Below are 16,083 nucleotides of genomic sequence, written 5' to 3'. Positions count from 1 at the left end.
CCAAGTTAAAACCTCTGAGTAAGATCTTTACAAATTTCTGAGAGATACAAAAAAATTGTGAGATCCCACTACATCAAAGATATATTTATTTAGTGCTCTTGGACTGGAATCAGACACACAATTATGAGAGAGAGAGAGAGAAATACATACACACACACACACACACACACAAGCATGCACGCACACACGCACACAATAGATTCTAAGAAATTGATATAAAAGTAGATATATGTTTATGTATATATACATATATTTTATAGTTTTGTCTGCTGAGGACGAGAAGCAATGACATCACAGTGGCAATGAGCATGACAAGCACTCAGATCTTGGTTTCTAAATACCATTCTTTAATAAAAAGTATCAGAGCTCCCTGGAGAAATGGCTTATTCCAGGATTAAAGCAAGGAAAATAGAAATGAGCCTAGAACATTTTGTAGTGCTAGAAAGTAAGAGAATGCTCAACAAATGATAGAAACATGTTGAACAGACTTAGAAGCCAATGTGAAGGGATGCCTGTTGGCCAAATCTGTAGTAATTTTGGCAACCAATTAAAAAAATTTACTAGGAGCATAATTCATTATAACCCATACAATATAACATTTATTAAGTCTATAGTTCTATAAGTAAATAAATGACTATGTAAATATATAAATACATAAATTAAAACAATAATATTGGAGCTGGGTTATAGGGGTGGAGCACTCCTATAACCTCAGCCACTGGGGGGGGGGGGGCCAAGGCAGGATGATAGCAAGTTCAGAACCCACTTGGGCAACTAAAGGAGACCCTGTCTCAAAATAACTTCTAAAAAATGGGCTGAGTATTCCTCTGATTGGGTATTAATATCCAGAAGATATTAAAAATCAAAAAAATACACTAAAAGCAACCAAATAACCCATTCAATAGATGAGCAACAGAACTAAACATCAACTTCTTAAAAGAAACACAAATGGCCAATAAATATATGAAAAAAATGTTCAACAGCTCTAGCATTCAGGAAAATGCAAATCAAAACTACACTAATATTTCATCTTACTCCAGTCAGATTGACAATGACCAATAATAAAAAAAAAAACAATAAATACTGATGAGAATGTGGGGGAGAAAGGTACACTTGTACACTGTTGGTGGGACTGCAGACTAGTACATGCACTCTGAAAAGCAGTATGGAGATTCCTCAAAAAAACTAGGGATGAAACTGCCATATGACCCAGCTATCCCACTCCTTGGTATTTTCCCAAAATATCTAAAATCAGCATACTATACAAAACATTTACCTCAATATTTATAGCAGCACAATTCATAATAGCTAAATTATGGAATCAACCCAGATGCCTGTCAATTGATGAATGGATTAATGTGTACATATACATAATGGAGTTCTACTCAGCCATTAAGAAGAATGTAATTATGGCATTTGTTGATAAAAGGATGGAAATGAAGAACATCATGATAAATGAAATAAGCCAAACTCAAAAACTCACATGTGGAAGCTAGAATAAAATAAAAGAAAGGGGGAGGAAAGGAATAGGATATTATAAAGATACAGGGAAGATCAGTAACATAGAATGAGGAGATCTAGAGAGAGTGGAGGGATGGGTTAATGGGAGGCAATGCAGAATTAATTCTTAAATAATGTTATGTGCATGTATAATATAAATATACCAAAGGGAATATCACCTTTATGTATAAGTAAAAAGAACCAATCAAATATAAACAGTGGCACTAAAGGAAGTTTACTACAGTAGAGGAGGGAGAAGGAGGAAGGGAGGAAAAGGGGGAGGGAAAAGGGGGATCATAAACTGAAATTGAGGTCCATGCATGCATAATTTTCTCAGGATGAACCCAACTACTATGTATGTATAACTATACAGCTCTCATTAAAAAAGAAAAGGCTGACAATGTAGCTCAGAGATAATATTTCTGGGTTCAATCCCTAATACTGAAAAAAAGATACCAATAGTAGTGGAAAAGGAAACATTCCATTATAGTAGAATTCAATATTAATTAATTAATTAATATAAGTTTTTTGAAAATTAAAATCACCATTTGTCACTGTAATAATTATTCAGGTCAAAACATTACTAGATGCTAAAACTGTGGGTAAAAGTATGATGAGAAATAATTTTTTTACAGACATCATTCAGTCAAATAAAAAAAAATAGGAAAAAATGTACACACTCTTTCACAATCACAGGACATACACATATATAAACAGATGCATAAGACTAAAGACACATAGGTAGGTAAATGAATATAACTGGACATGATGGGGTAAGTAAACTGGTAACAACAACAAAACTGAATTAAATATTTTAAACAGAAATGTGCCACCAACCACATATACACCGTTTTTTCACAGTAGACATTCCTGAAAAGTTCAGCATATTTAAAATTACTGTGGAAACTGACTAATTAACGAATCATAAGATAATTTTTTTCTTTAAAGTCAATTATCTACCATAAGTTATAGTTGTTTTATAAATCTATTTTTTATATATTGTGATTACATAAAATCAGACAACCTGTAATAGCAATTGCTTTTAAACTGCATTTAACTTACCTCACTCTTCTTAAATATGAATTTAGAGATCAAACTCTGATCTTGTTAAGTCCAAAGCTCCATCTACCATCATGCTATGCTACTTCTTCTAACATCAGCAGGAAGAGATGCAATCTCTGCCATCATTTCTATTGTACCTTCTGTGTCACCCCCCCAAAAAAAAAAAAAGTAGCAGAAGTCCAAATACTCCAAATACTAACTAAATCTCTATTGACTACATACAAAGGAAGCAATATAGAGTTGTTAACGGCAAAGAATCTGAGTCAAATTGTCCAAATTTAAATTTTCCAGCTCTACAACTTACTATCTGTGATTTTTGGCAAATTATTTATCCTCTATGATTTGTATTTCCTCATCTGCAATAATAATACCTAATAAGTCTGTTATGAAGACAAGTGTTTATCTTGCATGAAGCCCAGGATTTGATCTCCAGCACTGCCCACCACACATATACATGATTAATTATGACGATGTCTATTACCTAACTAGCAAAGTGCCTAGTATATAATAAACACTCAAAAATGTAAACTATAATGATAATGAAGACAATGATGACAAACTGTTTCTATGAAGTAATGTACCTCATAGAGGAAAAATTATTTAATGGCCACAAACCACAATCCTGCCCTTGATGAATACTTGCCACTGGTTACAAGGCACATAATATATTTAAATTAGAGAAATCTACCCACTTTACTGCACAAAAACCAACTTAATAACATTTGGATAGTAAAAGTAGTGTAATTTTACATTGTACATATATCCATATCCATAAATTTAAGTATATATCCTACTGAGTCAGTCTAGTATAATTATCTTATAAAAATATGCTATTTTCTACACTAATTAAAACAATAATAATAAGAGAGGGGAGATTAGTAAAGTAAAACAAGTAGATCAGGGGAAGGAAGGAGGGGAGGGAAAGAGAAGGTATTAGGCAATGAAATGAGTCTGATTATGTTCTATGCATATATGGATATAGCATGATGAATCCCACTATTACATAAAATTATAATGCATCAATAAAAAGGCAAAAACTGATATTCCCATTTCAATCTAAACCTCCCTTTTTCTCTTGTTGCTCTCCTTTCAATTACTTTATGCCACCTAATGAACACTGTTTGAGAAAATCTACATATTGTGATATCCCATCTTGGTATGACATTAAGATAAAGAAATCACTTAACTATGAAACAATAAAGCAATGTAAGTAGCAATATTCTTCCTGATATAAGGACCGAAATATTAGACTACTTCAGTCAACAACTAGCCCACTATCATCCAGTTTCTCTCTGAAGAAGGTCACCAATATCGTTAGCACTACTATGGAGAGCAGATATCATTCATATTTTTGACATAATTAAAACTTTCATCCAACTAGGATATCAATGTGTGAAGCATGAAAATCAAATTTCTAGCTTAACGAAGGTATAATATTCTAATAATAAGAAAATGGAATGCAAAATGACCTTTAAAAATCACAGAGGAGGAAAAAGGAAAAGAACTGTAATTTCTTCATGAACACTACTTTAAGAATCCAAGAAAACAAGCTTGCCCCCATGTTTTGTCAATCATAAAAAGAAACATCATTTTTAATATAAATTGATGTGTAGGGTTGCTATACATACCTGTGTAATTGGTATCTGGTGCACATAATACTAATAGCAATGCCGACATAAAAAAAGAGACAAATATTTAATGAAATATCCACAAAATCTTTGCCCCCAGGGACAAATGCCATAAGCAGTAGATACCAAGATGTTTTCAAAATGAACTATTTTTAATAGCACAACTGTAGTTTCAACAACAGTCTACAGCTCTCTTGACTGGCTACACCTTACCCCATTAATGATGTTCTGCATCAAAAAAGCAATTTCAAATTATTTATTTATTTTGATGGAGGAAAATTATATCATGCATAATTTAAAATATTTGATATGTATGATTTTTCAGCAGATTTTCCATCATAATTGTATTGTGCTCACAGTAATATGAAAGTAAGTTTTCATACCTTGAGTACACACTTTCTGAAGAACAGAAAGAGGGCAATGTAGTCTGAGGCATGCTGAGTGCTGTAGGGAAGCTAGATAGCTAACTTAAAAGGACTTAGATAAGCTATAACATAGCAACTGCAGAATTGATAGTCACTCAACCATGTGAAGGCCTAAGCCATGATCTCATATTAAAGTGTTTTTAAAACCACCCATTATGATCACTCAAATAAAACATTTAAATAATTTGTCACACACTTATTCTTTAGAGGTTAAGTGAAATTAGGGATGATAGATACAGGCAGGAGAACATTTTCTGTGACAAACTCATTCATTCATTTGCATCTACCTCTCACCACCAGAAGGATAGTGGGTGGGACTACCCAGACACCCTTCTGGAGAGATATTTAAGTATTAATTCTAAATTCCTAAAACCCAGTGGATCTTTTTTGCTCTGTCATTTCACATATACATCCTCCCCCACTCTCCTTTTAACTCAGAAAAGCTCATTCTGTTTGGAAAAAAAACAAAAACAAGAATTATTTCCTTTAAATAGGTGATGAGCAAATTCTCAATTTGTTCAGCTGTCTTTGTGAATTAAAAAAGGAAACAAACAAAAACCCATCACTTAAAAAAAAAAAAAAAAAACACTCAGAAGACCTGAAGCCTGAGGCCATCTGTCTTTACCTCACTTTGCTTGGTACATTACCTTAGCATTTGTATAGCAAGGATGTCAATAGGGGAAAGCAGGTCATTGGCTTTTACTGACCAGTGGTTCATGTTGCTTAAGGAAAGAGGAAAGAGAACGAACTTCTATGGGGTCGCCTACTACTTTGATGGAAGCTGGATTTTAGAATGTCCGAAATATTAAACTATAGGCAAAGTTTTAAAAAAAGAGTGCGTGGGCTGGGTACAAGTAGTGAAAAGGTTAGAGGGCAGGCTGGGAAACACCCTAAGGCGGAGGAGGGGAGGAAAAGTTTTAAATACCCACCAGAGCCTAGTGATCCATTAATAATCGTCTCCCACCCTGCCTCTGCTCTTGCCCCAGAAGACCTAGCTGCTGGGAAGCAAGTAACCCTATTTTTAAACACTTAAAACTCTCCCTTGGACTTCAGAAGGCTTGAGTTACCAGCGTCGTAAATAAGATGTTTCTTCCTAAACAAGTGAAAGCAAATTGGAATTCCCTAGACAAGGCGGAGGAGAAAAGAAGGTAAAGGGACAAAAAGTGATTTAAGCCTGAGAGTGCGGTGATAGGGCGGGGGAGGACTTACCGCAGCCTCTGCGGGCTGCCCCCAAAGACTCAGGGCCAGTAAGGACAAGCCGGCAGCCAGGGTGACTCCACGCAGTTTCATTCTTCTCCCGCTCCCGCAGTTTCTTCAGCACCCGCACAAAATCCCCGGCTGGCTCGGGCCAACTGACATAATCTTGAGGGTTTACTGGGAGAGAGCTAGAGCAGGAGAGGGATAGCGAGGGTGTCCCAATTGTGTAGGTCGGCTTGGGTGAAGAGAAAGAAGCTTTTCAAGTAGAGAGAGAGGAAAGAAATAGAAAAAAAAAAAAAGAAAGAAAAAGAAGAGGAGCTATTCTTCCCTCCCCCCTCCCCTCCCCAAAGCCGGTCTCTCGGGAGCACTTTTCCCTTCTGTCCAGACTTGCAAACTTTTTCCTCACTCAAGTCCCACAGATCTACTTTCCGCCCTCTAGTCCCCCTCCCGCACCGCCCCCTCCCCGCCAGCACCAGGGAATTTAAGTATCACTCCGCCACAGCTTTATACTCCACCAGCAACCTGCGAGGGAGTGACGCTCAGTTATTTGGGGGAGGGAAACTTCTAGACCAGTAGACTGAACACCGTGAGTTCAACCGGGAAGCGTTCCTATTCGTTCATTTGCACCTTCCGTTGGCACTGCTCTTCCCTGCCCAGTTCCACTCATTGGTATGAGCATCAAAGCCAATTACAAATAGACCTGAGCTGGGACTATTTTTTTAGCGGATGGATCTCAGAGAGACTGTGCTTTTTATTGTTAATCATTAGAAACGAATTTTGGTCGCAGCCCTCTAGGCTGCTGGGTGTCTTTGCCATTCAAGTGCTCACAGAACAAAGTTTCTGTATACAAGTAGAAAGCGTAAAAATATTGGAAATATAGAGTTATAAATGAAGAAAATGAACATATTTAAGTGTGTGTGAATAGTTGATATGTGTGATATGTATACAAAATTTGGAAACATTGTATGTGTTAGGAATTATTATATGGTTGAATGTTGTCCTAATACAGTCACATCATTTTATTTAACTACATTGAATTACATAATTAATATTTACCTCCTAACAAAAGGTATTGCTCTTGTGTTTCAGAAGGATATATGGCAAGGGATTAAATCATTTTAGTGCATTTTCCTAATGGGAAATATTTATACAGAGTTGATGGCAGTTGAATTGATATCTCCCAAATAAAATAGACTTGAACATTACTTTGGAAATCCTGATACATTATTTTTTAAGTGCCAAAAAGCCCAGAAAATACATTTGTGGACGCCTTGGAGTCTTTCAGGAAGAATTTGCTGAAGAATTCTTCAGAATATTTCAGTTATCTTATTCCCTAGGTTTAACCACTTTATAGAGTCTTTTGGATCTGTTTCACGCGGACCCATTCATTCTAAGGTTCTGCTGAGTTTAGAGTAAGTAGATTTACAGCTCCAGAGATTCCCCCTTCTCTTCTCAAGTGCTTAGTGTGCAATTAATTAGAATGAGTATTGCATGCATTTTGGCCTGTGTGCATGAGCACTTTTGGGCCTGTGGATATAGGAGTAGTATGCCTAATTCTATTCATGTGTAAATTATCAGTGGTTTATGGAAGATATAATGCCTAGTTGCTTAAGTCTTAGTATATTGGTTTCTAGAGGCCTGTGCATGAAGCTGTGAAGACAACTGGAACTGTTGTATGTAGAGATGCCTGAATGTGAGAGACAACCGGCTGCCCAAGGTAGGGGGGATGATTGACAGCACACGGCCACGCCCCGTTCCCCTCCATTCCTTCCTCTCCTGGCGCATGGAACTATCTCCTGAGTGCGGCAAGTTGTAGCGGGCACCGCCGAGTGTTTTTCCCTTTGGGGCACTTCTTATCGGGAAGCTAACTGCTTTTTTCTAAACTGAGCCGCTTAGCCCTCTTATTCTGTCCTGAGTAAGAAAGCAGCCGCCGAGCATCAACGGAGTCCCGATGAGCCAGCGCCGCGGAGCCACTTAGTCTCCCGGGACCCAGCGTCTGAGGAGCCGCAAGCATGCACCCTGGGTGAGCTGTTGCTGCCCCGAGCTTCCCTCCTCTTTCCTGCTTCGGGCTACTTTGCCAGCCCGGTCTATACTTGTACTTCTGTCACTGTAGAGAAAGTGGAATCAGGCATCAAAAAGGGGTTGGGGGGCTACCGGCGGCCGCAAGACCCTTAGAGCCCAGAGATCCAGTATTACTCACAATCCTTCTCGTTTTAGGTTGTGGCTGCTTCTGGTTTCCTTTTGCCTGGTGGAAGAACTGGCAGAAGCGGTGAGTCTTCTCCTGACCCCTTTCCCCTCCTCCTCAATGGACCCCTTCCTTTTCCCCACCTCTTGTGTTTGTGTTAGGGGGTTACAGAGAGTTGTACCGCGAAACTGACTTCACATCACTCTCCTTTCTAATGGGAGTTAACAGGGTTCTTGAAGAGGAACAGCAAGCACTGTGTTAGGCTAATGCCCTTGGGACCCAGGCATCTTCCTGTCCTAAAACTTTGTAACGGGTTGGGAAAATAAAAGTAGAAGACATAAGAGGCACACATTTCTGAGCCTCTTCCGGACAACTTAAGATGACTGACATCTGATGCCTTCCTCTGCATTGATCTCCAAAGCAGAAGAAATTTTCCCTGGTCTACAAGAACATGAACACAAATTTTGAGAGTGGGAGGAGAGCACCAAGGAGTGGGACTTGAAAATTGCTACAAATATTATAGAAAGTAAACTTAGTATTTTCTTCTTAGTCTTTTGACCATACCAGAAACTAATACATATAGTCATATAGTGATATATGTTCAGTTTCTACCTGCTATTTCCTTTTCCTGGTCTTCTGTATCATCAGAAAGTGAAACGTTAAAGTAGTTAAGACAGAAAAACTGTATTAAAGTTACCATTTCTTAGACTGTTTTAATATCATTCACAAATCCTATGGAGACTACAGGCAAAGTAATTTCTGCAGACATCATTTCAAGAAAAGTTTAGTGGAGGGCTGGAGTTATAGCTCAGTGGCAGAGCACTTGCCTAGCATGTGTGAGGCACTGGGCTCCATCCTTAGCACCAGATAAAAATGAACAAATCAAATAAAGGCATTTTGTCCATATACAACTACAAAAAATTAATTTAGAAAAGTTGAGTGGATCCCCAAAATCAGGAAAAAAATCAATGGAATTACAAGGATAATTTCACAAAGGTAAAGTGACCTAAAGAGTCTGAGATGTTGAAGTTTTCCAGTTGGACTAACTATGCCAGCAGAAATAAAGTTAACTGTTGAATTCAAATATGAAGTTGTTCTACTATTGAGTATTATTTTACTGTGGTGTTAAAACAACCCTCTTAATAATAGTAGTAATTTACTATATAGATAACAGATAAAAATATATTCAAAATATTTATCTCACTGGTTTTGATCATTTTAGTAGATTGGCTCTGTTTTTAATATTTTAAATATGATTTCTAGAACCATACTTAATTCAAACTAATAAAATCACTTAACATGCTTATGAGAAAATGGAGGACTTCATCCCGGCATATAATGTCTTTAAAAAAATGTCAAAATAAGGTGAAATATTGTCTCTTATGAAAAGAGGATAATGTCAGAAAACTTAAAATCTAAAACCTTCTGACCCCTTAACTCAGGACATAGGCTTTTATGTGAGTATATTCTACTCTTTGTAAGCAGACATATTGATCTAGGACTCTGTGCACTTTTCCATCTGATTCCTCCATTATACAAGTTTAGTTATGTGTTACCTTGAGGCTCAATACTACATTTATTGAAAATGCCAGATTTTGATTAGTCCACAATTTGTCCAGGAATCTTGCCACTTGTAAAAATGTCATACTTGGGCAGAATACCCTCCAGAAAAACATTTATTTTTAGACTCTGGCTGATCTTACTCAGTGTACTTTTGGGAAAAGCACTATATAGATCATTCAATATACTGAAGACTTCCCAGATACTGCATCTTCTCTCATTTGATATGACTGGAAGATGATGCTTCCATTTCTTCCAAGTATCAAAGTATTCATAATCAAACACTGTTTTGGTGCATAGGTTCTAGATATTTTCTCATTGTTTTACAATGTCATCTGCTATATCAGTGTGCATGACCATGGTGAGACAAATAAACCTTTAGAGCCACTGATAATACTTTATTGTTTGTCTTATTTAAGTTCATAGTTGCTTCCTTCGTTGTGGTTTGATTATGCGTGATATATTTTTACCTTGTAAAGCTATTCTAATTTTTGGAAAACTGGCAAAAAGAAAGAAGAGAGTCACAGGATACATTCTTAGAGGATTACATGACTTTTTTGTTTGTGTGTGTGTGGTGCTGGGGATTGAACCCAGTGCCTTGTGCATGTGAGATGTGAGGCAGGCACTCTACCAACTGAGCTACATCCCCAACCTGGGTGACTTTTTTTTTCCAAGGGGAAGATTTTATATATATATAAAATATACATATATATAGAGAGAGAAATATCCCATTTACACTCTGCAATGGATTCTCATCTGTGTTGTCTGGTCCTCATCTGCTGTTCTTAATTCCAATTTATTCTCTAAGTTTTTAGATTTATCATCTTTTAGATGGTTTAGACAAGAACTGGGCACAATGGTACATGCTTGTAATCCCAGGAACTCAGGAGGCTGAGGCTGGAGAATTGCAAGTTCAAGACCAGCCTCAGCATCTTAGTGAGAACCTGTCTCAAAAAATAAAAAGGGCTAGGGATTTAGCTCAGTGATACAGTGCCCTGGGTTTACTCCCCAGTACTGGAGGTGGTAGAATGATATTATTTTTACTGTATTTATTTATTTATTTTTTGCTGCCAGCAATTGAACCCAGGGGTGCTTGACCACTGAGCCATATCCCCAGCCCATTTTATATATTATATTTTAGGTCTCGCTAAGTTGCTTAGGGCCTCACTAGGATGGTAAGGCTGACTTTGAACTTGTGATCATCCTGCCTGAGCCTCCAAAGCCAGTGGGATTACAGGTGTGCACCACCATACCTGGCTGATTTTACATAATTGAATTCTCCATACCACTTGTTTGAGTAGTAGTAATGAAAATAATTATTGTAAGCAAATGACAGTTACTATGTTGCATATCATTATGAGAAAGTCTCTTCACTGTGAGAATTAAGGTGCCAATAATGGAATATTGGTATACATTTAATGATAGGATAATTTAGGTGCTTTTTTTTAGAATTTACAAAGTGCACAGGAATGGAAAGCTAAATGTTAAAATCCAGGATTTAATGATGAGTTTCCTGTAAATTTAGTTTAAAGGGTTGATGATTATGCAAGTGAATATTTGTTCAATTTATCTGAGTGAGCTAGTGAATAAGATTCCAGAATATCCAAAATCATCCTAGTTAAGTGTCTGACTATATGAGGGGTTATGCTAGGCTTATTTAAATATTGTTTCTAATTCTCTAGGAATTTACTTTTTCAGGCAATGGAGGTCATTATATTCATTCCTTTAAAATTAGACTATTTATAGCTAGGCATTGCGGTGCATGCCTGTAATCCCAGTGACTCAGGAGGCTGAGGCAGGAGGATTGCAAGTTTGAGACCCCTTTGGCAATTTAGCAAGGCCCTAAGCAACTCAAGGAGACCCTGTCTCTAAATAAAAAAGAGTGGGGGAGCTGTGGCTATGGCTATGGCTCAGTGGTAGAGCGCTCACCTGTGTGCGTGAAGCACTGGGTTTGATCCTCAGCACCACAGAAAAATTTAAAAAAGGTATTGTGTCTTCCTACAACTAATATGTGTGTGTGTGTGTGTGTGTGTGTGTGTGTGTATATATATATATATATATATATATATATATATATATATATATAGAGAGAGAGAGAGAGAGAGAGAGATGTAATTCAGTGGTAAACCATCTCTGAATTGAATCCCCAGTACCACATACACACACATTGTGTGAGCATTCACACACACAATGTGTGTGTGTGTGTATATAAAATCAAGAGAGAGACTGCTTAATGATAAATTATTGCATGCATGTACTTGTATCCTGTTAGAGAAAAAAAAGTACAAAAATACAAATGTCATCATAGGCCATCATGTCTAATAGATAAAACATGCTTCATAGTAGTCTTAGTCCTTAGTGTTCTTCCTACTTTGCCCCTGTCCAGATGTACTCTCATAAAAGTTTCTAACAGGACCAAACATACTTAAATTTAAAAACCTACTGGGAGAATTATTTGGATTGGGGAGAAGAGTAAAAGGAGAAAAATGCATCTATTGTCCCTTCTGCAGATAGCATGGATAAAATGCCTTTAACCACTTTCAAGTCAAGATCCAAAATACCAACTTCTTTCTTTAAAGTTGTAACTTGCCTAGATTGGCCCTTTCCACTGTGGTTTTCCCAGTCATTATAGCAGTCATCAAACTGTGAATATCATGTTAAAGGAGTTCAAAGATGAATAAAAATCTCTTTCTACTTTAAAAATCAAGAGTTGTATTTGCCTCATTTGGGGCAGTATCTCTATGAATTGTTAAGGTAGTCATCTGCTTTGCCTGCTGGCAAATCTCCCACATCTGCTAGCCATGAATAATTTCAAGATATAGCATATGTATGTGTTTATGTGAACATAGAATATTTTTCTTGGGATGTCTGAGAACACTGGTACAGATATAAGATTACACTATCAAGTAAATCCTCAAGTGACTATGTACATAAATAATACATGGATGATCATATATTTAAACTGTTTATAGATCAAATATAAACATTTTAAGAAGGAATGGAGGGTAAAACATTATTTAGTGCCTTACTAAGGAAACATTGCCATATCACAAATTTATTATGTGGTTTTAAAATTATTTTTATCAGAGCTTTATACTTATACATAGTAGTTGGGTTCATCTTGACAAACTCATACATGCATGGAAATTGATTTCAGTCATGATCCTCCCCTTTTCCCTTCCTTCCTCCCCTTTCCCTTTCATCTTAGACTTCTTTTTGCTCATCTATTAATTTGTATTTAATTGGTTCTTTATGTGATCTTATCCTTCCCTCCCCCTTTCCTTTATTTTACTCTAGCTTCTGAATGTTATTATGTGTTTTGATTATTGTATTTCAGTGTAATTAGTTTCCACTGTAATCCCATTAATTTTTATTATATTATTTTAGGAATAGTATTTTTTCATGTGGTGCTGGATATCAAACCCAGAGCCTTTTGCATGCTAAGCATGCACTCTATTTTATTTCAATATAATTGTTTTCCATTGCAATCCCATAAATTTTATTGTACATTCTAATAATGTTGATGTTATTCTTTTTTGCAATTCTGGGGATCAAACCCAATATCTCAGACATGCTAAGCACACACACTGCCACTGAGCTACACAACCAGCCCAAGAATATTATTCTAAAAATGAGTTAGTAGGTTTTTCAGATGGTCAGGGATTAAAAAAAAAGAATCCTGGCATTATAAAAGAACTCCTAGTTTAGGCAGTTAGCTTTTACAGTAAACAAAATGTCATTTTCTAAGATTTCTTCAGGCAAAGGGGGATTTGTATTGGTCTATGAGTACTAACAATCTTCTAGGCGTAGTATAAAATCTCTAGTAAATATTCCCATATATTCTTTAAGCTTATAGTCAAGCTTGATCACAGGAAAAGAATGCTATTGCCCTATCTCACTAAGATAAAATGAAAGTAATTTGACTTCCATTATTGATGCATATTGGTTATTGGTTGCTTGAATTATATAGATAATGCCATAATTTTGCTACTGGGTGTATTGGCTTGTCATATATATATATATATATATATATATATATATATATATATATATATAGAGAGAGAGAGAGAGAGAGAGAGAGAGAGAGAGAGGTCTTGTATATTAAGAGCATATTAGGAAACGCTAGACTGTATTAAACTATCAAGTGTTTTTTAACTGACCAAATGTTCCACTGAAGCAGATCATAGGGCTTTGATTTTTTTAAACCTAACCAAATGTACATAGAAAACCTGATAAGCATGCCCAAGAGAAAACAGTGATGGGAAAATTATCTGAGAGCAATTGTCTACTCTCTTACCTTCTTTAATCTCTTCCTCTCCTAGAGTTCCTTTTTTACTTCTAGGAAAAATACTGAGGTCTCCTCCATTATGAAAAAAAAAAATTAAAAACCAAACATAACCCAAAGCTTCATTTTCTTCAGTAACTCTCATTCCTTCAGTGACATTACCGCCAAATGCCTGGCATTTGTCTACTCCTTTTCAATGACTATTAATCCTTCAACTTCTTATATTTTAGACTGAGTATACTCCACCACAGTTGCCCACTTTCAGTCTACTTATGGTTGCCTAACTACCTACCACCATGTGTTCTTTGTAGTTTCTATTCTGTTCTACATTTTGTTTAGCATTTTCCTGTCATTCTGAAACCTCCTTTCTCCCTTTGTTTTCCAGGACACTATGGCTCATTGATTCTTCTTATGCTTCTCTGATCTTTTTAAGATTTTATTTATTCAACAAATATTTTTTGAGCAACCACTGTATTTCAAATATCACTCTAGGCCCTAGTGACATAGTAGTAAATAAGTTAATCGTGATCTTTCTAGTTAGAAAGCTTATAATCTTCATCACTCTGCAATCCTTAAAATGATATCCTTTTCTGAGACTTTTATCACTCGATGATGTCTTATTTCAAGGATTTTCACTATGCCTCTTCTACATTGATGACTGTGGAGTTTGTATCTCCAGCCCACACATAGCTTTTGAGCTCCTAACCTATATTTCCAATTTCTTACTAAGCCCTTGTACCTGTCTCTCAATAATTATCCTCCCCCCCCCCAATTTTCTCTCTCTCAATCTCAATTGTAGCTGGCTTTAGTTGAGTACTTATACTAAATTCTATGCTCTGGAACTTACAATAGTGCCTGGAAATTAGTGTAAGTACTCAACAACTAAAGCCAGGTACAATTATTTTTGTCTCCCGAACACAACATATCTAAAAGTTCAACCTATTTCATGCCCTTCCCATTGATACTCCAACCTGCTGTGATCCTTTGTATCTTTGTTTTTATCACCATCCACCCAGTTTCATGAAGAAACTACACAGTCAGCCACCAACTCTCTTTATCTCTAATCTTCTCCACAAATTCCATTAGTTTTTCCAAAAATATGTAGACTCTGACTTTTCCATTCTTAACTCTTTTGGTTCCAAGCATCATCATCATCACACACCAATAGCATACAAACTGGTTTTTTGACCTCTTGACTCCATTCTAATCTCTACATTGCCAGCAGTTATTTTACTAACAACAAATCCAATTGTGTTATCTCCAGATTTAAAACCTATGTTGCTTTCCTACTTTTCCACTATAAAATACACACCCTTGGTTTGGCAAATTTAAGGACTTTTCTTATCTAGTCTCAACTACATTTGTAGCCTCATGCGTTTCTTCCTTCCAGCTTTCTTTCCCAAACTCATAGTGTATATTTCATGTCATTTAGACTGAACCATTCCCAAATGATTTTATGTTCTTTCATATCTCTTTAATCTTGGAGATGTTGTCTCCTTTGTCTAGAATATTCTCCATCATTTCTAACTTCTCCTCTACCTAGTGAACTCTTATACCATCCTTTATACAAAGATCTAATGCCATTTTCTCAATTAAGCAATCTCAGGCCTCTTCAAAATAAACTCCTTTTACCTTCCCTTGTGCTTCCAAAGCTCCTTAGGCCTCTTTGATAGCACTTAACCATGTGGTGTTGAAATCCCCTTGCTTATATGACTGTGTCACCCTCTTCAACCTTGTATTTACAATGTCCAGGATTCTAACAGGTATAACATAGGTGATCAATTGATAAAATTAAAGTGAGTACACAGATCTACTCCAAATCACCTGCAATAACTGCCTTTCCTTTTCTATCTTAAGAATTACTAGTGGTGAGTCCAATAACAGTATATAATGATGGAAAACTAACAACCATGTTCAATGGCTTGATTTTTAAGAGAAAGAATGCCAGAATTAGGCTTCTGCTGAATGCTTCCTCTGTCCACACTTCCTAGCTGTGTGACTTAGTTTATGTTTCTGAGACTCAATTTTCTCATCTCCAGAAAAAAGAATAATATTTTCCTCCTAAGATATTATTATGGGCCTTGTGTGAAATTAGACGGCATAAGGTATATGAACATACTGTGCAAAGTAGGTGCTCAATTCCCATTCCACTCCAGATTGATTGATTGATTCATTCATTGAATGATTGATTGATCGTATTGGGTATTGAACCAGTCAGTACCAAAGATAAGCACTCTACCA

The 16,083-nt window shown here is 36.4% G+C and overlaps 1 protein-coding gene across 2 annotated transcripts in view; it reads right to left on the bottom strand.

The window, feature by feature from the left end:
- The window catches only part of Col4a5 (collagen type IV alpha 5 chain), a 231,282-nt gene extending 225,377 nt beyond the window's left edge, over positions 1-5,905 (bottom strand). For both annotated transcript variants that reach the window (XM_027932198.3, XM_027932204.3), the window contains exon 1: positions 5,825-5,905. In XM_027932198.3, the coding sequence (XP_027787999.1) occupies positions 5,825-5,905 (81 nt within the window). The remainder of the gene's footprint in view (positions 1-5,824) is intronic.
- Between the last annotated feature and the right edge of the window lie 10,178 nt (positions 5,906-16,083).

The sequence above is a fragment of the Marmota flaviventris genome, chromosome X (genome assembly GCF_047511675.1).
Source record: "Marmota flaviventris isolate mMarFla1 chromosome X, mMarFla1.hap1, whole genome shotgun sequence".
Lineage (NCBI taxonomy): Eukaryota > Metazoa > Chordata > Mammalia > Rodentia > Sciuridae > Marmota > Marmota flaviventris.
This window is presented reverse-complemented; position numbering and strand designations above follow the sequence as displayed.